The sequence below is a fragment of the Crinia signifera genome, chromosome 11, assembly GCF_055691185.1.
Source record: "Crinia signifera chromosome 11, ASM5569118v1, whole genome shotgun sequence".
Taxonomy (NCBI): domain Eukaryota; kingdom Metazoa; phylum Chordata; class Amphibia; order Anura; family Myobatrachidae; genus Crinia; species Crinia signifera.
Window position 1 is genome coordinate 59381796 of NC_139227.1, and position 22997 is coordinate 59404792.

At 45.9% G+C, this 22997-nt stretch overlaps 1 protein-coding gene across 1 annotated transcript in view; it reads right to left on the reverse strand.

Annotated features, from left to right (window-relative positions):
* The window catches only part of TMEM208 (transmembrane protein 208), a 51175-nt gene extending 31169 nt beyond the window's left edge, over positions 1–20006 (reverse strand). Inside the window, exons 1-2 of the mRNA XM_083163931.1 lie at positions 19871–20006; positions 6437–6532 (exon numbers count right to left, since the gene is read on the reverse strand). Of these exons, the coding sequence (XP_083020057.1) occupies positions 6437–6532; positions 19871–19876 (102 nt within the window). The 5' untranslated portion in view covers positions 19877–20006. The remainder of the gene's footprint in view (positions 1–6436; positions 6533–19870) is intronic.
* Between the last annotated feature and the right edge of the window lie 2991 nt (positions 20007–22997).

Genomic DNA, 22997 nt, shown 5'->3' on the forward strand with positions numbered 1-22997 from the left:
GCACAATGCATGCGATGCGATACGATACTTTAAAAGTACAAAACAGATGCCCAGAACGGAGCGTGTATGGGCTCCTTTACAAAAACATCCCCTTTTCTCTTTCGTCCATCCCGGTGACACAGCTAACCTTGGGACGTTCACGAGTCGGTCCTTTGGGAGGGTACGCTCAGACTGCCAGTTCTCATCACTGCCGTCCAAATGAAGCGTCCTACGACGCAAACTCATGAAACCTGTAAAATTTGGTAGAGGTGTGAACAGAGGACCAAGTGGCAGCCCTGCACAACTGCTCTGCTGCAGCCCCATGACGCACAGCCCAAGAGGAAGCAACTGACCTGGTGGTATGTGCATTAATCTAAGAAGGAACAAGTCTACCCACCTTGGTGTAAGCAAAGGCAATGACTGACCTTAACCATCTGGCAATAGTCTACTTAGAAGCAGGCCACCCTCTCTTATGCACATCATACAAAACCAACAACAGATCTGTTTTGCGGATGTCCTTTACCCTTTCAACGTAAATTCGCAAAGCACGAACTACGTCACAATTCATTAATTTGGCCCTATTTTTAGCCCCTTCTGGAGGGGAAAATACTGGGAGCACAATATCCTGGTTTAAATGAAAGGAAGAAACAACTTTTGGCAAAAACTTAGGAACTGTTCGAAGCACAGCCCTATATTCATGAAAAATTTAATGTGGAGATTTACAGGACAAAGCTCCCAACTCCGAAACTCGTCTAGCCGAAGCAATGGCTAACAAAAATGTTAATTTCCAAGAAACAAACTTAAGGTCAGCCGACCGAAAAGGTTCAAAAGGATGGTTCTGCAATACTGACAGAACCAACGACAAATCCCAAGATGCCACCGGTTGCCTATATGGAGGCTTAAGCCTGGTAACGCCCTGTAAAAAGGTTTGAACCTCAGGTAGAAAAGCTATCCTCTTCTGGAAGAAAATGGATAGAGCAGACAGCTGTACTTTTAGAGACAGTAATCCCAAACCTGTTGAGAAACCATCTTGAAGGAACTCCAAAAATCTGGGCACCTTGAACCTAGAGGTGTGCACTTTCTGACGCTCACACCACCTGATGTAAATTTTCCAGAGTCTATGGTAATTTGCGGCAGACACCGGATTACGAGCCCTAAGCATAGTCTGGATAACTGCATCAGACAATCCTTTCTTCTTTAGTAAGGAGGTCTCATAAGCCAGGCCATCAAACTGAGCCGAGCTAGGTCCAGGTGCAGAAATGTCCCTTGTCTTAGAAGGTCCTGACGAAGAGGAAGAGTCCAAGATTCCGCTGACAACCTCAGAATGTCCGAATACCACAACCTCTTGGGCCAGTCTGGTGCAATCAGAATGGCCTGCACTTGTTGAGACTTCACCCTTCTCAACACCCTCGGTATCATTGGGAATGGAGGAAAAATGTAAACCAGGTGAAAGCCACAGAACCGTCATGGCATCCACCACCCAAGCGGTTGGATCCCTGGTCCTGGAAAAAAAATTCTGAACCTGACAGTTGTTCCTGGATGCCATTAGATACACTTTTGGGAGCCCCCAGCGACTCACAAACTCCTGGAATACCTCCGGGTGGTCTTCTCTGCTGAGGAAATCCGCCTCTACATTCCGGATCCCCGGAATGAAGACAGCAGACAGAACAGGAATGTTGGTTTCTGCCCAGCTGAAAATCCGGGAGACTTCCTGCATCGCCATTGTGCTGCGAGTCCCGCCCTGATGATTCAGGTACGCCACCGCCGTGACGTTGTCCGACTGCACCCTGATCAGGACAAGCCTCCGCCTGTTGGAGGGTTTTCCAAACTGCTTGAAGTTCCAAAATGTTTATTGGTAGTCTGGATTCCTGTTTGAACCACAGACCCTGCAACCGTAAGTGAAGGGCAACCGCCCCCCAACCCCTGAGACTGGCGTTGGTCGTTATAACCACCCAGTCCCAAGAGCGAAGTGACCAGCACAGCTGCAACGTCTCTATGTCAGTCCACCAGAGTAAGGACTCTTGTCTCCGGAGAGAGAAGTAAACTTTCTTGTTTCATGGTTTTCGCATTCCCTGACCAACAGGAAAGGATGTTCCATTGAAAATTTCGGGAATGAAACCTGGCAAAAGAGTCTCGAAAGCCACCATTTTTGCCAAGGTAGACTCTGGTAGAAATACCTGATGTAAATGGGTGTCCAGTATTACTCCTAGAAACAGCAATCTCTGCAAGGGAATTAATTGGGACTTGGGCAGATTGAGCATCCATCCTATGTCCTGCAAGAACTGTGTTCAACTGAAAGATGTTCCTGCAATTTTTTCTCTGACTCAGCTTTGAATAGCGCATGGTCTAAGTAGGGAATAATCACTATTGCCCTCAGTCTGAGTGACGCTGCCATGACAGCCATCACCTTTGTGAAAACCCTCGGTCCTGTTGCCAGACCAAATGGTAAGGCCTGGAATTCCCCTGGTTCTATGCTGCCAAGCACTGAGCGCAGGGACTCCATGTGGAAGTGATCCACCCAAAGGTGTTGGTTTAAAGACCTTAAATTTAGTATAGGTCTGAATGACCCGTCTGGTTTGGGCACCAAGAATAGGATTGAATAAAAACCCTTCTTGTATTCCTCCTGAGGAACCGGGACAACAACCCCCTGAGAGCCAACGATGCCCCCAAAAGGGCTGAGCGTGAACCGGCTTACCTTGGCAAAGGGGTTGGAAGAAATCTCCATGGAGGATCCCCCTGAGATTTATCAGATAACCTCTTGAGATAATCGACAAGACCCAAGAGTCTGAGGTTGGAATATTCCACTTGTCCCGAAACTTTAGGAGGCGACCCCCCACTCTGAGGCCAGAATGGGGAGCCTCCCCCCATCATGCAGAGGATTTATCCTCTCCTTTTGACGCTTGCTTCTTTCCAAAGGCTCCAAACCTGGACTTGGAGACTTTTCCTTTACCGGCTGGGAATCTTCCCGTCTGTCCTTTGTTGGATGCTCCCCCTGGAAAGGAGGAGCGAAAAGCAGGTTTACACACTCCAAACTTAGAGCTTGAAGCTTTTGTAGTGGTAGGAAGAAACGTGCTTTTACCCCACGTAGCTTGCTTTATGATAGACTCCAATTCGGAACCAAAAAGCAGCTCCCCTTTAAATGCCAGAGTTTCAAGGGCCTTCTTAGATTCACTGTCTGCATCCCAGGCCTTAAGCCAGAGCACTCGACCTTGCAGACACAGATGTGGCGGATACCCTGGACACCATTTTTGTGCCCTCTTCCTTAGCCTCTGTGATGTACTCTGCTGCACATCTGAGTTTTTCAGCTAGGATAAAGGCCTCAGAATCAGGCCGCAGCTGATATCCCAAAGCCACAGCCCACTAAATCATAGCTTTTGCTACCCAAGCTGAGGCAATAATGGGGCGAAGTGTATAGCCCACTCCCTCAAAAACTGCTTTAAGGCATCCTTCCACTTTTTTGTCTACTGGGTCCTTAAAGGCTGCACCACCCTGTACCGGCAGTGCTGTAGCTTTGGACAATCTAGCCACAGGAGCGTCCACCAATGGGACTTTTTCCCACAATTTCACATGCTCCTCGGGCATGGGATACATATTTGCAAACCTCTTGGACATAGTCACTTTTTTATCAGGTACTTTCCAAGCTTCTCCTAATACCTTCATCCAAAGGAAATGTCACAGATTCTCTACACATTCTCTTGAATACACACTGAGCCTGTACCTTGTCCTCCTCTGACAAGTCTAATGCCTGTTTAACGGCCAGGATTAAATCCTCAATGCCCGGGACAGAAGCATCAGCCTCTTCCTTTGGGTCCCAAGATAAATCATCTGCACACACACCATCATCATCAGAATCTAATGATAACAGAGGAGGTGTAGCTGAAGGCCGCCTAGAGGAAGGACTCTCAGAGAGGTTTTGCAAACTTTTCCATAAGTGAATTCCTCTTATGAATCCCCTGTGCAGTGTCCTGCATGACCTGCAATAACATGGGGTCCCCTTGCGAAGGAGCAATTGATCACATGGAAGTCTGGGAGGAGGAACTAGGACCTGGAGACTTATCCTTTTGCCTGTTAAGAGCCTCAACTAAGGCATTCATAGACCTCCCCAACGCAGCAGCCCACGCAGGTTCTTGCTGCTCAGACCCCTGGGCTTGCGCACCACTGGGCACAGTTTCACAAGCAGGGCACAATTCCCCTTGATCCATCTGTTCACATGTTAATTTAACTCCGCAAAATGTGCAGTCTAAAAACATGCCCCGCGCATCCCCCGTCCCAAGCAGCATCATCATCATCACACGTGTCAGTCATTTTTAACCCACGGTGCACAGGCAAAGCACAAAGCAATATATACAGTGTACTTATCTGTCTGCTTATCAGGTCAGCGGGGGTAGCGCTTTCCAGGAGAAACTGTATCCTCTTGTACTGTGAAGAAAACAGCCAGGCTTCAGCTCCGCAGCATGGAGAGAAATGGTGCCAGTACACAGAGCAGGAAGAGACCAATCTTTGCTTCAGCAGGGTAGGAAGCCAGAATTGGCGCCTTTCCCCTTTAGCAGCTCCCACAAGAGTTTCTCCTCACCTACAGTGCCTCCCCTTCTCTATGGGATCACTTGGAGTCGTCCAGAAGCGCTGGACACCTGTAATAGACTTCACCTCCCTAGTGGGATTTCTGTCTATAAATCCTTCCAAGGTGGCACCCGCCATCGCGGGAGGTCCTTCCCCCACAATCCCCTTCTAAGCAAGGAGCCGGTTCCAGACGCTCTCAGGGCCCAGGCAAACCTCAGCAAAGCTGGGGTTAAGCGCTGTGCAGTGGGTGCAGACATTATGCCCCTGCACACAGAGCGCTGACAGGACGCGCTTCTGCCAGCCTCTGCTGCGCTCTCAGCGTGCAGCGCTTCTATCAGAAGCAGCACACTGGAAAAAAACCTGCACTAAAACACAGTTAATAAAACAATAACAAACCTAGCTATTCTAGTAAAAAATCCAGAAAAAAAAACAAACGGCTGCAGCAGCCGATCAGCACTCCTGTGGGCACCAAAAAACAAACTGAAGCATGATGGGAATGCAGAAGGGAGGAGCCTGCATCCAGAGCAAAGCTTTCAGCATAGGTGCCTTGGCTCCTGCGGACCCTCCTACATCCCAAGGTTAGCTGTGTCACCGGGATGGACGAAAGACAAAACTATTTTCTACTCGGTGGCCGAAAAAGTCTTGAAATATCAATACCTTAAATCCATCAATGTCTGCAAAGGCAGGTAAAGGTCACCCGCTCTCCTACGTTGTATATGGGGCACCCAGCGGTTTCAGCTGTCCCACTGCATGTGGGTTTTCCTCCAGGGACATTGCACTCTCGTTCGACCAAGCTCGGTGAGCAAGGTCTGTAGTTGATAGGAGGAAGTGGTATAAGAAGCACCAACTCCCAACAATGTCGCTGATAGATGGGGAGCAGTGGACAGGAGGTGTGAGAAAGCATCGAGAAGGTGGGGGGGGGGGGGGGGGGGAGTAGCAGTTGACCAGTACGGGCGAAGCAGGGGGCAGGCAGTGGAAGGAAGAAGTGGGCAAAAAGGTGCGGAGAAAAGACAGGTGGTTCAGAGGAAGCAGCAGGCAGGTTGTGGGGAGGATCAGGGGCAGGCAGAGGAGAGATGGTTGGGGAGCAGTGGACAGGAGGCTGGAGTAAGAAGTGGGAAGACAGCGGGGGGAAGAGGTGGGCAGTTGGCAGTGGGAAGGGGAGGCAGTGGACAGACGGGAAAGGTCAGCAGGAAGGTGGTAGGGTGAAGCCGGGGGCCAACAGATGGGGAGCAGTGGACAAAAGGTGGGAGGATGCACCAGTAAGGGGAGGGTGAATGTGGGGGAATAGGCGCTGGGAGGAAGCAGGGGCAGGTAGTGCAGGGAAAAGGACAGGTAGTTCAGATGTATCGGTACGGAAAACAGCGGGCAGGCAGCAGGGAGATACAGGTGCAGCGGGCAGGTGATGGAGGGATCAGGGACAGGCAGTAGGGTGAAGCAGCAGGCAGAAGGGTAAGGAATCAGGGACAGGCTGTGGGCTGAGGGGGGAGGCAGCGGGCAGGTGGTGGAGGGATCAGGAACAAACTGTGTGGGGGAGGCAGTGGGCAGGTGGTGGAGGGGAAGCAGTGTGCGTGGGTTTCACAGTGCAACTTATGTGCAGACTGCAGGAATAAAGGAAATCACAGAAGGGCCAAGTGGGGTGTAACATTTAGCATGAGAAGCTATAATATTTTTATTTTTTTTAAATGGAGAGGGCAAAAAAACAAACAGATAATTTGGAGACTGTGACCAGGAAAAACTATGGAAAAGATAATTCAGTGATTTCACAGCAGAAATACTGCTGGTAATATCTCCCCTCCATGTAACACTATATGCCCTGACTCTCTTTAAAGTACGCACCTTGCCTGACATATACAGTTTATAATCATTTAGGCTGAAGGAACTGGCGTCCCACACTCACAGTGGCTCCAAGTATGATGCGTAGATAGAAACTCAGCGTCTCAGTGTTCTCCTCAAAAATCTGCTTCTTCCCCTTTGTGCCGACTTTTCCTTTAGGCTGGAAAGAAATACAAGTAAAACAGTGACGGACTGATAGTGACTGACAGAGACCACTAAAGACTGATATGGACATAAAGTGACTGGCACAGACTGATAGTGACTGGCACAGACTAACCATGTCCGGCACGAACTGACACAGAAATATAGTGACTGAGACTCACAGTGACTGGCATGGACTCATAACAGTCACTGGTATTCTTGGATCATTGCCGTTCACACTGCAGTGAAGGTGATAGGATATGACAGGAGGGAACCTGATGTCACAGCTGTCCCCAGGGAGATGGGTAGGTAGAGATTACAGCCTTTGGGGTTATTACTGGAACAATCCACACCATCTGTCCTCAAACTGCGGCCCTCCAGATGTGTTGAAACTACAAATCCCAGCATGCCTTGCCACAGTTTTCCTATAAGGGAGTGTTAAAACTGTGGCAAGGCATGCTGGGAATTGTAGTTTCACAACATCTGGAGGGCCGCAGTTTGAGGACCCATGATCCACACCATATATGGTGGCTGTAATCTCTACTTTCCTGGTGACACCTTCCAATCTCATTCTGTAAACTGGTTCCGTTTCATATTCCTTGGGATATCCATTTCGAGGGCACCCTTACCCAGGTTGTTCCCGTGGCCAAACCTGGTAGCTACCCAGGTGGGATTCCTAAGTCACCCATCCAATTATTATTATTATTTTTTTTTTGGGGGGGGGGGGAGGGGGGGTTTAGGGAGCCATTTCACGGCTAGAGATCAAGCTACCATGAAAGACAGGGGAAATGGGATTAAATATAGGGTTCAATTATATTGTGCCCGATCTCCCAACTAAAGTGATAGGAGATCTTGGGGCGTTATTCAATTATTTTTTTTGTGCATATCACACTCATTATGACCAGGGTTAGCCACGCATTTGCACATTTCAGCTCATCACCCCTGTGGATAGCAAGCTGAAATGCTGGAGAAGACAACTGAATACCACCCACATAGTGACTGATAAACAGGGACTGTTAGTGACTGACATGGACTAACAGGGCCAAATATAGAGATTTCTCAGTCCTGCAATAAATGTTCTTCAGCAATGAATTTTATCATTGATCTGTGCCCACGAACATTCTGTGGTCCTTAGCCAGGTTGGATTGTAGCAGCTTAGCATAGTAACAGTATAGTACAGTATATTAGTGGTACAGTATGGCTATGAGTGGTACAGTATAGTCATTAGTGGCACAGTATAGTATAGTATCATCATTAGTGGTACAGTATGGTCATTAGTGGTACAGGACAGTATGGCTATAAGTGGTACAGTATAGTTATAATAAGCAGTACAGTATAGTCATTAGTGGCACAGTATAGCTACCAGTGGTGCAGTATAGTACAGTATAGCTATTAGTGGTACAGTAAAGCTCTCCGTAGTGCAAAATATAAGCAGTACAGTGTAGTCATTAGTGGCACAGTATAGTACAATATAGCGTTACAGTATAGTACAGTATCATAATTAGCGGTAAAGTATAGTACAGTATAGCTATGAGTGGTACAGTATAGTCATTAGTGGTACAGTATAGTACAGTATTAGTTGTATAGTATAGGACAGTATCGTCATTAGCGGTACAGGCTATGAGTGGTACAGTATAGTATCATCAGTGGTACAGAATAAGACAGTATCATCAGTGGTACAGTATAGGACAGTATCATCAGTGGTACAGTATGGCTATGAGTGGTACAATATAGTCATTAGCGGTACAGTATTATTTACCAGTTTCTTATATAGTGAAGCATATTCCGTTGCGCTTAGTACAGTATCATCATTAGTGGTACAGTATAGGACAGTATGGCTATGAGTGGTACAGTCATTAGAGGTACAGTGCAGCTATCAGTGGTGCAGTATAGTCATTATTAGTAAACTATAGTACAGTATCAGTGTTACAGTATAGGACCATATGATCATTAGCGGTACAGTAGTACAGTATAGTCATTAGTGGCACAGTATAGTACAGTATCATCATTAGTGGTACAGTATAGGACAGTATCGTCATTAGTGGTACAGTACAGCTATCAGTGGTGCAGTATAAAAATTTGTGGTACAGTATAATACAGTATCATCAGGGGTACAGTATAGTCATTAGGGGGTACAGTATGGCTAGGAGTGGTATAGTCATAAACAGTATAGTAATTAGTGATACAGTATATGACAGAATTATCAATAGCATTACAGTATAGGTCAGTATGGTTATGAGTGGTACAGTATTGTCTTTATTGGTAAAGTATAGTCATTAGTGGTTCAGTATAGTACAGTAGCATCATTAGTGGTACAGTATAGGACTGTCATAATTAGCAGTACAGTATATGACAGTATGGCTATGAGTGGTACAGCTATAAGTGACAGCTATCAGTGGTGCAGTATAGTCATGAGTGGTATAGTATAGCACAGTATCATTATTAGCGGTACAGCATAGTACTTTATAGTCATTAGTGGTACAGTATGGCTATGAGTGGTACAGTATAGTACAGTAACATAGAAACATAGAATGTGATGGCAGATAAGAACCACTTGGCCCATCTAGTCTGCTCCTTTTTTAAACATGTTACCTCAAACCATTGATCCTCGTGTTCTGTTGCTCCTCTTCCTGTGAAGAATGTCTCTCACCTGTACCTTGTTAAAACCCTTGATATATTTGAAAGTTTCTATCATGTCCCCCCTTTCCCTTCTCTGCTCTAAACTATACATATTAAGATCTTTTAGTCTTTCCTGGTACGTTATATATTAGCTATGAGTGGTACATTATAGTACGGTAGGACTATGAGTGGTACATTATAGTCACTATACTGTACCACTAATAACTACTGTGCCACTCATAGCCATACTGTACTATACTGTATCACTCATAGCCATAATGTACTGGGTAGCGGATGCGGTCCCGACAGTCAGGATCCCGATAGTCATTTACCCGACGTCAGGATCCCGACTGTCAAAACGCCGACAGACAGGTGACCAACGGCCACCTGCTATTTTCCCTCGTGGGGGTCCACGAGGGAAAGGGCTTTGCGCAACAAGGGGCTTTGCACAACAATGCCTGCAAGGGGCTTTGTTGCGCTCACCATGCTGTCTGAGTCCGTGCAGACGGGATCCCGACGTTGGGCTAATGACTGTCGGGATCCTATACCACATCCAATGTACTATACCACTAATGACTATACTGTACCACTCAGCTATTCTGTACCACTCATAGCCATACTGTACTATACAAGAACAAAAAGGAAAAGTCTCACATGCGCTCAAAGTCCAAACAATGGATCAAAGTCCTCCACGTCACTCAGGGCTCCGAATCCCTTCTCTCCCACGTTTATATATGGGGGGGAAAAAAAGACGAGAAAATTGGTAACCATGGATTCTCTGTATATTATTCTCCCTTTTAGGTGAGTGGAAATAATGGAAAAATGTGTTCCCAGAGATTCCAAACGATCCAAGGTTTTTCTATGGGGTCACCTCACTCGTGCACATAAATGGAAGGTGCTCACACGTATGCTTACATAAGATAGGTGTTTTGTACTCCCATAAAGGTATCTTTATATATAGCACTCCAGATTCCAAATAAAAAGCAAAATTCCTTTATTCCGATTAAAACCCCAGTGGAGCAGAAAAGAATACCAAACAGTCTCTATACCAATATCAGATGTGACCCAGGTAAATAAATGGTACTTCGCACTGCAGGCAATTTCTCCTCAATCCACTGGGCAACAATGATTAGACACTCTGTTCAAATTTGACAATCTTGACAACTTCGCCGCCTGGCTTCCACACTTCCTCTCCTCTGACCTGCCATCTGTCATTCTTGGTGACTTTAACATCCCCTTGGATAACCCCGCTGATCCTGGCACCTCCAAACTCCTCTTTCTCTGCTGCTCTCTTGGCCTATCTCAGTGGACTACCTCTCCCACCCACATCCAAGGACACTCCCTCGATCTCGTCTTCTCTCGCTCTTGTTCCCTTACTGACTACACTATCTCAGCTTTTCCTCTTTCTGACCATCACCTCATCTCCTTCTCCCTCACTGCTTCCCCCTCTCCCACTCCCCCTCCCCCTCCCAAGCGCATTGTCTCACGGCATAATGTCAACACACTTGATCCTTCTCAAACACGCTGTGTCCTCTTCTCGCCCCTTCTTCGCCACCTTCAACTCCTTGCTCTCCCCCCCTCCTCCAGCTCTTCCGTCCTCCATCGTAGCCGCTGATTTTGCTACCTACTTTTCAACCAAAATCTCCTCTCTCAGGACTGCCATCACTGCTGCCATGACCTCACCCTCTCCCTCCTCCATCTCCATTCCCCTCCTTCCAACCCCTGTCCTCATTTTACCCCACCACTGCTGCTGAAGTCCACTCTATCCTTCAATCCGCTTCTCCCTCCACCTGCCCGCGCGATCCTATCCCCTCCAATATTATCCGTCGTCTCAGTCCGTCAGTCTGCTCTCACCTGGCTCACCTCTTTAATCTTTCCCTATCCTCTGGGATCTTCCCTTCCTCCTTCAAACACGCTCTTGTCTCCCCAATTCTCAAAAAAACAAATCTGGACCCCAACTCTCCATCCAACTACAGGCCAATCTCCCTCCTCCCTTTTGCCTCCAAGCTCCTAGAACGTCTGACCTATAATCGTCTCCTAAGCCACCTTACTGCTAACTCCATTCTCGACCCCCTCCAATCCGGGTTCCGCCCTTTACACTCCACTGAAACTGCCCTGACCAAAGTCACTAACGATCTAATATCGGCTAAATCCAAAGGCCTCTTCTCTATCCTCATCCAGCTTGATCTGTCGGCTGCCTTTGACACTGTTGACCACCCTCTCCTGCTCAACACCCTCCGCTCCTTTGGCATCACTGGCACAGTATTCTCCTGGTTCACCTCATACCTCTCCGATCGCTCCTTCTCCGTCTCCACTCCGAGCTCCTCCTCTCCTACTACCCCGCAGCCAGTCGGTGTTCCCCAAGGGTCAGTCCTTGGCCCTCTCCTCTTCTCTCTCTACACCACCTCTCTGGGCACCCTCATCAGCTCCTATGGTTTTCATTACCACCTTTTTGCTGATGATACCCTAATCTATCTCTCTTCCCCCGACCTATCCCCATCACTCCTGTCCAAGATCTCCGAATGCCTCACGGCCATCTCAGCCTGGATGACCCAACGCTTCCTGAAGCTAAACATGGCTAAAACTGAACTTCTAATCTTCCATCCCCCGAACATCCCCTCTTCTCCCACTATCTCCATCAGCATTGGTGAAACCGAGATCACCTCCACCGACCAAACGCGCTGCCTCAGTGTCATCATTGACTCCTCCCTCTCTTTCACCCCCACATTCGTGCTCTCTCACAGTCTTGCCGCTTTCACCTACGCAACATCTCACGCATCAGACCATTCCTCTCCACTGACGCGACCAAAATTCTCATTCACTCTCTTGTCATCTCCCGCCTTGACTACTGAAACATCCTTCTCTCAGTGCTACCTCTCACCCGCCTCGCACCTCTCCAATCCATTCTTAACGCTGCTTCTAGGCTCATCTTCCTCTCCCGACGCTCTACCTCCGCCTCCCCCCTCTGTCTATCTCTTCACTGGCTCCCCATTCCTTTCCGAGTTCTCTTTAAACTCCTCACCACCACCTACAAGGCTCTCTCCTCCTCCACCGCTCCTTACCTCTCTTCACTGATCTCTATCCACACTCCCTCCCGTCTTCTTCGCTCCATCACTGACCGCCGACTGACCTCTCACCTAATCACCTCCTCCCACTCCCGTGTCCAAGACTTCTCTCGCGCTGCCCCCCTGCACTGGAACAACCTCCCGGCACTCATCAGGCTTTCTGATTCCCTTACCTCCTTCAAGCGCTCCCTCAAAACCCAATTTTTTCGACTAGCCTATCCCTCCACCTAACCTCTTTTGATCCTCCTATCCTGCCTCCGTTCCTACTTATCCTATTGTTTTTCATTCGTCCACCCACCTATTTTTAGTATGTTAACTCTTATGAGTAGGGCCCTCCTTCCTCACGTACTCACCCTACCTCTTTACCTCACCTGTGCTCCTGGCCTGTTCTTCCCTTCCTCTACTTCATCTTCAGTCTCCTCGACAATTTTGACACCTACTTCTGAACTGATGCTGATTTTAGTTCTACCAGCTATACCCCTATTTATACTGTATTTTTCAACACACCCTGTACGTTACATCGTAATTTTTTTGTTTGCTATGTACGGCGCTGCGGACACTTTGCGGCGCCTTATAAATAAACGTACTACTACTACTACTAGTGGTACAGGAATTTTTTTACCAAGGTAAAGAAAAAAAAGAGGGAACTGTAGGTACACGCAGATGGTCCTTGAAGGATCACATCCTAATACCCGCACACCAATAAGTCCAGCGATATTTGACACATTTCTTGAAAAAGGCACCGCAAGTGTCTGGTAAATTTTAAGGCAGCAGAGTGGGGAGCATTCATTTTCAGTGCCTGGTACCATATTTAAACACCCGGGTAACATCTAATGTGGTATGAAGGCTGTTATTGATTTGTTCCTGCTCCGCTGTGGTTTTAAGGATTAAAGAGTTTTGTTTTTATCTTGGCTACTGGAGTCGTATTTGAAAAGATACCTTTATGAGAGTACACAGAGCATGTCATATGTAAGCATACATGTGAGGTGATGTGCACCCCGGATTGTTTAGAAACTATCGGGAACACCTTTTCCTTTCTCTCCATTCATCCAGAAGGAGAACGACTTGTTACTTATAGGCCCTTATTCAGATCTGAATTTGTTCTCAAAATGGGCAAAATCATGTGCCAAATCATGTGCACTGCAGGTGGAGCAGATGTAACAAAGCTGCTGAGGATGCTGGGTTGCGCCGAAGGAACGATGAGACCGGAGCCGGAGATGTCAGCGTGAGGAGATGCCAAGACCAGGAGAGAGTTGACACCCGCTTCTCTCCTGGTCCCTGCGTCTCCTCACGCTGACATCTCCAGCTCTGGTCTCCATCGTTCCTTCGGCGCAACCCAGCGTCCTCGGCAGCTTTGGTCCCGGATCTCCTGATATTCACCATGCATCTGTTTGCCCCGGGTATTTATATTTCTCCATGTGGTAACCAGTCCACAGTGTCTGTGCACTCGGTACGAGCAATTGTCTTTTAATTGTCTGGAGAATCATTGTTTTTCTCCCCAATAAATCTTGTTTTATCTGCACCATGCAGAGCACCTTTCTTCTCTGTTTTTTCTAGATTAGGGACCTCTTTTAATCCGGACAAAGCAATATTGTCCGGATTAAAAGAGGCTGATGAACTCTTTTAATCCGGAACACTTTCTGTGCATGGGCGTAACACGCAATAGGCGCATGTGTCAGTGAGTACAGCTTCCGCGGACACTGCAGATGACACAGGAAGCATCATGGTGTCTGAGGTCAAAGCAAGTACCGCACATCGGCGGAACACACAGCATGAGCAAGTGTCACTGGCTACAGCTTCCAAGGATCCCGCAGGTGACACAGCAGGCAGCAGTGGGGCTGATATGGCATCCAAGGTCCCAGCAAGTACCACACATGGGCGGAAGACACAGCATAAACAAGTGCCACTGGGTACAGCTTCCAAGGACACTGCAGGTGACACAGCAGGCAGCAGTGGGGCAGATATGGAGTTCAAGGTCCCAGCAAGACTTTCATTCATACTGCACTTACTGTTAATGTTTGTTCAAAATGTACCTGATACCTGTTTTGCTTATACAGCACATAGTACACTGTAATAAACAGTTTTGTATACACTACAATGTGTTTATTAATTCATTGATATTATGCTGTAGCATATATTTGACTATTTATTGCTTTAGAAATGTACTGAAGGTGCAAAATTTGTAAAAACTAGAAATCCTTCGTCAAAATCGATAATCTGGCACGGCCCTGAACCGATGATGCCGGAAAATCGGTGGTGTACCTGTATATTTTATAATATATTTCTGGTGCATTTAAATGAATATATTGGTGGCAGTGGGCATATAAACATTGGTGGCCAGCTGTGTGTGTCATCATCTGATTCCATGGGGGACAGCCAAGGATGGGGCAGGGCACCCCAGGTGGACGGGTGGGGGGGCGCTCTGGCCCTTACCTGCTCCACTGGGGGGGATGCAGCCGCCGCATTTCTCCAGAGGGGAGTTATGCAGCCGCGGCCACATCGCTCCTAGGGAGGGAAGGGGCTGGCGGGTGATGCGGTCGGTGCTACATGGCTCCACTGGGGGGGGCTGCGGGTGATGAGGTGAGGGCTGCCACGCCGCTCCACAAGGGTTGGCGGGTGATGTGGCCGCCGGGTTGCTCCGGGGCGCGTGGGGGGGAGTTGCGCCCCCCTGTCTAGTGCGCGCATGCCATTTATAGTGTTCATTCTAGCACCCGCTATCTTTGAAATCCCACGCAGTTCCTCTTCCCTGTCTGGGGTGTCACTGTCTGCTGTGGTGTTTCTAGCACAGGTCTGGTTTGCATATCAGTGCTGATATACAGACCACACTGTGCTAGAAGCACTCCAGCAGACAGCGACACCCCAGGCAGGGAAGAGGAACTGCATGGGTTTTCAAATATAGCGGGTTCTAGAATGAACACTAATTTACATAAATACATAGTTGGGCAGTTTGCATTTAAATAAATATACATGGGTGGCATTGGGCATATAAATATATAAACATTGGTGGGCAATGTACATTGCTGGTATGTGCCAGAAATGCATAAATTAGCGCCAACACTGCCCACCAATGTATATTTTGTTATTGCACAGGCCAGCAATGTATCCATTACCACCATCACTGTCCATATATTTATATGCCCACTGCCACCAATGTATATATGGAACCCTTGGAATTCAAACCCAACTCATTTATAATGAAAGATTTTCAGCAAAGTCTTTAGGCCCATACACACTTGAAGATTTTCATTTCAAAAGACTTTGCCAAAATCTCTGAAAGATCTATCTGTCACCAAAGTAGTGCGTACACAATGAACTATTTTCCCCAAAGAGCTAGAGATTTTCAGGAGTCGAAAGACTTTCCAGAAAATCTTTCATTATAAAAGAAAGGGTATACAGCGCTTGGGTTAGTCTGAATGATGACCAAACACAAATATGATAATAAAGTACAAATACATTTATTTAATTACACAAATATAATCCGCAGCATTCCTGATGAAGACGTGTTAACGCGTCGAAACGCGTTGAGCCCCACCACATAGTTTGGCCCCAACCAAGAGCCCTGACACCATCTTGCACCAGGCTCCTTCATGGTGAACTCCACTCCGGACCAGCCTCCACAGGTCTATACCTCCATTGCAGTGATTCACGGCGGTTGCATATCCATCACTCCACCAACCATTCCTGCTCATTTCCATCTGAGGCTAATTGGATCGATATGCTGGGAATTTAACCGGAACTACTCTCAGGTCACCAGATGAGACCCTGACGATTCGACCATCAATGGTGGTAATTATAGTTAATCTATTGGCCCAATGAACTGCCTTTTCTTTCCTTCCGGAGCCATGTGCATGCACTGACATTGTGCAATGTTTTCATTATATATTTTTATATATACATTTTTTTCATATAGAGAATTCTCTTTATTGTTGTGTAATGAAATAATTAATTTGCACTTTATTATCATATTTGTGTTTGGTAATCATTCAGACTAACCCAAGCGCTGTATAAGGGTCTTTTGTTTATTAATTTCACGGGGAGCCTTACACACTCCCATATACAGCAGCTTTAACTGGTTTCGAGGTTCACCTTTTTCTCTTTTAATCTTTCATTATAAGGCTATTTACATAATGGGAGGGGTTTGAATCCCAAGGGTGGGAGCAGGGGGCCATTTTATTCAGTGCATTTCTGTTCTTGGGGCCTGATTCAGAACTGATCGCTGGGCTGCGTATAATTGGAGCCCAGGGATCAGGTAAACGCCGTTGTGCATGGCTACGATTTTATTTGCAGCCGTGCATGTAGGGAGAAATCCATTCACCTGTGTCAGCAATGCATAGGCTACTGCTATACTGTTTTGTACACTGTAATACCCATTACACATTATGCCATACATCGTAATGGCCATTACATATTATGCCACACACTGATGCCCATTACATATTTTACCACACACACTATTACATATTATGCCACATTAGTGGCGCTTACCTACATATTAATTGCTAGGGGTTTCTTGCTCAATGACAGAGGCTACATGCCAGGGCCTTTATGCTAGATGCCAGGGCCTTCATACTTGATGCCACATGGTAGTTTAAGAGCAGTGAGTGTGGCAAGAGTGGCAGCCAGACAGCCTTCAGAAAGCGTTGCGCAGCCGGAAGCAAAATAGCTGCATACCTAATAGTCGGGCTGGCTATTTCTCCCAGCAGCGCGCACACACAGCCTTTTGCAGACTCTCACCGTGAATATACTATACATCAGCGCCCGCAGAGAGGAACTAATGTTGGCACCGGTGATGGACTCTGCCTGTTCCCGGACATTCTCTAGTCCGGGAACAACACCTGTCCGGACACCGGGCTTAATTACTAGACTGCACGGAGTCATCCAGGATGGGTGGTAACTAAATAAAATATACATTGGTGGCGGTAACGTACACATGGCTGGCCTGTGCCAGCCATGTATACGTTACCGCCATAAAAATATGTATTGGTGGCTGGTGGTGCTGGTAATATATACATTGCTGGTGTGTGCCAGCAATGTATATATTATGGCTTATAAATTACATTGGTGTTCAGTGGTGCCAAAAATATATACATTGCTGGTGTGTGCCAGCAATGAATATATTATGGCTTATTATTTACATTGGTGCCCAGTGGTGTCAGTAATATATACATTGCTGGCATGTGCCAGCAATGTATATATTACTGCCTTAAAGTTAATTCATTGGTGGTCAGTGGCATGTGTATTCTCCACACAGTGGAGCACAGGGACTGAGCTCAGCTGATGCCGGGGGGCGGGGCATCCTGCCGGGCTCTGTGTCCGGCCAGGAGAGCAGTAAAGTGGAAGCCGTGCAGCTGCAGATTGGAGAGCCAAGCAGCGTTGGAGCGGGGCAGGGTGAGTATGAACAGGGGGAGGGAGCGGGCTGTTAGCCGGACTGAAAAACTTTCATCTTTCAGCCCAGCTGCTGTACACACTTGGCAATGATGGTTGAAAAACCAGCCATCATCGCTAGGTGTGCTGGTAAAACCAGCAGATTGCCCACCTCACTAGCGATGATGCGGGAGCGCGCATCATCGCTAGTCGGCAATTTCGGGGGCATACACACTAGGCAATTTTCAGCTGAAAATCGTCAAGTGTGTATGGGCCTTTTCGCCTCCTGAAAATCTCTTGCTCTTTGGGGAAAATAGCTCAGTGTGTACGCACTACTTTGGTGAAAGATATATCTGTCACAGATTTTAGCAATTTCTTTTGAAATGAAAAATCTTCAAGTGTGTATGGGCCTTAAATTGCAGTGTAAAAATAAAGCAGCCAGTATTTACTCTGCACAGAAACAAAATAACTCACACAAATCTAACTCTCTCTGCAGGTTACATCTGCCCCACCTGCAGTGCACATGGTTTTGCCCATTTTGAGAACACATTTGTACTGTAATCAGATCTGAATAAGGGCCATAGTTTTACATCATTGTATATTTTTCCTTTGTTTCTCCACATGTATGAATTTTGGGAGTGAGGAGGGGGGAAAAAAAAGGATTGGAGCCCTATGAAGGGTCACCAATATTTCAGGACTTTTTAGCGCAGGTGAGACTTTTCCTTTTTTTGCACTACAGTCAATAGTGGTCCGGTGACCTCTTTTTAAGTTTGATATGCAGCTTTAAAGTTCGCAGCGCCTGAAGTGAAATTTCTATTTTCTAAAAGAAAAAAAGGAGCTGGTGTGAGCTGTTTCAGTACAGAAATGAGCTGCTGCTTGGGAGAGCTGTATAGTAAACCTCTAGGATGTAGAACAATAACACATAATATGTATAAAGCAGTGCTTATCACATTCAAATTAAATTGAAATTGCATCAAATGAAATAGCATGGAATTGTCTGAGAAAGATATAACAATTTATTAAAACAATTTTAAAACAATAGTAAATATTCCTATAGATTGGAGCAGCTTTTTGTATGTAAGCAGAGTTTTTTTGGGGGGGTGAATATTAAATCCTCAGATGGCTATGAGTGGTGCAGTAAAGTCATTAGGGGTACAGTATAGAACAGTATCATTATTAGCGGTACAGCATAGTACCATATAGTCATTAGTGGTACAGTATGACTATGATTGGTACATTATAGTACAGTAGAACTATGAGTGGTACATTATTATATACACTATACTGTACCACTAATGACTACTGTGCCACTCATTTCCATACTGTTCTATACTGTATCACTCATAGCCATAATGTACTATACCACTAATGACTATACTGTACCACTCAGCCATACTGTATTATACCACTAATGACAATAATGTAAACTATTAGTGTACAGTATATTAGGTGTACAGTATAGGCATTAGTGGTACAGTATAGTACAGTATCAGTGGGTGGTACGGTATGGCTATGAGTGGTACAGTATAGGCAATAGTGGTACTGTATAGTCCAGTATCATCAGTGGTAAAGTATGGCTATGAGTGGTACAGTATAGTCACTAATGACTATACTGTACCACTGTTACTGTAGCACTCAGCTATTGTACAGTACAGTAATTAGTGGTACAGTATAGTACAGTATCATCAGTGGTAAAGTATTGTACAGCATGGCTATGAGTGGTACAATATAGCCAGCATCATCAGTGATAAAGTATGGCTATGAGTGTTACAGTATAGTCACTAATGGCTATACTGTACCACCATTACTCAGCTATTGTACAGTACAGTAATTAGTGGTACAGTATAGTACAGTATCATCAGTGGTAAAGTAAAGTACAGCATGGCTATGAATGGTACAGTATCAGTGGGAATAGTACAGTATGGCTATGAGTGGTACAGTTTAGTACAGTATCATCAGTGGTACAGTATGGCTATGAGTGGTACAGTATACTGTGCCACTAATGACTATACTTTACTACTCAGCTATTCTGAACCACTCATAGCCATACTGTACACTAATTACTGTACCACTAATAATTAGTGTACAGTATAGTCATTAGCTATAAATGGTACAGCAGGAACCTCTGCGGTCGTTCCCCTGTACCACACCCCAGCAAGGGAGGCTACAACTGAATTTAGTGAATGGAAGTTCAGGAAACTGCTTCCCACAGTAAAGATGGCTACAGCTCAGTTAGCCGGCGGAATTTCTATAACACCCCACGGTTGTCCTAATATAGCTATGAGATATATAGCCCCTCAGTGTCTCACCGCCATGACTGCGAACACACATCTCCACCTCAGCACATCAGCCACATCCGGCAACTACTGCAGACGTCACAAGACCGGCACCACACACTGGCGGAAGTGCCATAGCGTCTTCCGCCCACAACCTTCCATACTTCCGGTGTTAAAAAAAAAATCAGCGTTGAGTTTGGGCACGAAACATGCTATAATCTGATGACGTCGCTCCATATGACCGGCTGACCTCATCAGGGAGAAGACGGAGTCTAAGATCAGGATGAGAATAAGTGAAACACCACGAGGCTGAAGTTGGCTTCTTATTCGACCAGCTTCTTAGGGATATACTAAAAGGATGATCACAAAAAGGGATGATCAGGATGATTGCCTGCAGTTCCAGTTCACACCTCTAGATGTCACTATTTTTTTTTTACTTTAACAGAATATAGAAAATACAGAAATCACATTAAGCTTTTCAATGATATTTATAGTTAAAAAAAGTTACAGGATTTATGTAGCATCTTTTCTATTTACGTGGGATGATCACGTTTTTATCGCAGATAATTACACCTGGGACAGTTTTCTTTGCGTTTCCAGGGGGATGATGGCTATTTATTTTATATTTACGTGGGATGATCACGTCTTTATCGCATATAATTATACCTGGGACGGTTTTGAATGTGTTTCCAGTGGGATGATGGCTATATCTTTTCTATTTACGTGGGATGATCACGTTTTTATCGCAGATAATTACACCTGGGACCGTTTTCTTTGCGTTTCCAGGGGGAGGATGGCTATATCTTTTCTATTTACGTGGGATGATCACCTTTTTATCGCAGATAATTACACCTGGGACAGTTTTCAATGCGTTTCCATGGGGATTATGGCTATATCTTTTCTATTTACGTGGGATGATCACAATTTCATCGCAGATAATTACACCTGAGACAGTTTTGAATGCGTTTCCAGGGGGATGATGGCTATATCTTTTCTATTTACGTGGGATGATCAGCTTTTTATCGCAGATAATTATACCTGGGATGGTTTTGAGTGTGTTTCCAGGGGGATGGTGGCTATATCTTTTCTATTTACGTGGGATGATCACGTTTTTATCGCAGATAATTACACCTGGGACCGTTTTCTTTGCGTTTCCAGGGGGAGGATGGCTATATCTTTTCTATTTACGTGGGATGATCACCTTTTTATCGCAGATAATTACACCTGGGACAGTTTTGAATGCGTTTCCAGGGGGATGATGGCTATTTATTTTATATTTACGTGGGATGATCACGTCTTTATCGCAGATAATTATACCTGGGACGGTTTTGAATGTGTTTCCAGTGGGATGATGGCTATATCTTTTCTATTTACGTGGGATGATCACGTTTTTATCGCAGATAATTACACCTGGGACAGTTTTCTTTGCGTTTCCAGGGGGATGATGGCTATATCTTTTCTATTTACATGGGATGATCACAATTTCATCACAGATAATTATACCTGGGATGGTTTTGAATGTGTTTCCAGGGGGATGATGGCTATATCTTTTCTATTTACGTGGGATGATCTGCTTTTTATCGCGGTTAATTACACCTGGGACAGTTTTCAATGAGTTTCCAGGGGGATGATGGCTATATCTTTTCTATTTATGTGGGATGATCACGTTTTTATCGCAGATAATTACACCTGGGACCGTTTTCAATGCGTTTCCAGGGGGATGATGGCTATATCTTTTCTATTTACGTGGGATGATCACAATTTCATCGCAGATAATTACACCTGGGACAGTTTTGAATGCGTTTCCAGGGGGATGATGGCTATATCTTTTCTATTTACGTGGGATGATCAGCTTTTTATCGCGGATAATTACACCTGGGACAGTTTTCAATGAGTTTCCAGGGGGATGATGGCTATATCTTTTCTATTTATGTGGGATGATCACGTTTTTATCGCAGATAATTACACCTGGGACCGTTTTCAATGCGTTTCCAGGGGGATGATGGCTATATCTTTTCTATTTACATGGGATGATCACAATTTCATCGCAGATAATTACACCTGGGACAGTTTTGAATGCGTTTCCAGGGGGATGATGGCTATATCTTTTCTATTTACGTGGGATGATCACGTCTTTATCGCAGATAATTATACCTGGGACGGTTTTGAATGTGTTTCCAGTGGGATGATGGCTATATCTTTTCTATTTACGTGGGATGATCACGTTTTTATCGCAGATAATTACACCTGGGATAGTTTTCAATCCGTTTCCAGGGGGATGATAAATATAAAAGTTATAGCCATGTGGGATGATCAGGTTTTTATTGCCAATATGTATACCTTGGACTGTTTTTTATATGCGTTTCCAAGGAGGTGAAGGCTATAACATTTTTATTTACGTGGGATGATCAGGTTTTTATCGCAGATATGTATACCTGGGACCATTTTCTATGTGCTTTTATGGAGATGATGGCTATATGTTTTTTTTTATTTACAAGGGATGATCACGTTTTAGGGGCCTTATTCTGATTCACTCCTTCTGCCAAATTCCTTCTTAGTTGGACAAATCCATGTGCAATGCAGGTGGGGTAGATGTGACATGTGCAGAGATAGTTAGATTTGAGTGGGGTTTTACTTCATAGTGTGATCTATATTGCAGTGTAAAAATAAAGCAGTCAGTATTTGCCCTGCACAGAAGCCAAATAACTCACCCAAATCTAATTCTCTCTGGACATTTACACCTGCAGTGCACATGGTTTTATCCATCTAAGAAGGAATTTGCCAAAAGGAGTGAACCAGAACAAGGCCCTTAACCCCTTGAGTGGTATGCCCGGAGATATTTCTGGCTCAGCTGCGCTGCCGCAGCGTGCTGTCCCGGAATATTTCCGGTCATATCACTAATGCAGAATAGGTGTGCACCAGTGGTGTCCAGGTGTGCAACACTGGTGCAGCACCTCTAGAGCCCTCTCCCACACCCTTCCAGTCCCCCCGTCACCTTCGCTCCGTCAATCGATACCCTGGACCTCCGGTGACCCGCCAGCCGCCCGTCGGCGGCAGGCTCGGGTGTGGTCGGCGCGGCTCGAGGGGACTCGGGAGTGCTCAGGCACCAGACTCCTCCCGAGCCGCCGCGAACATCCCCCAGCTTGCCGCCGACTTCACT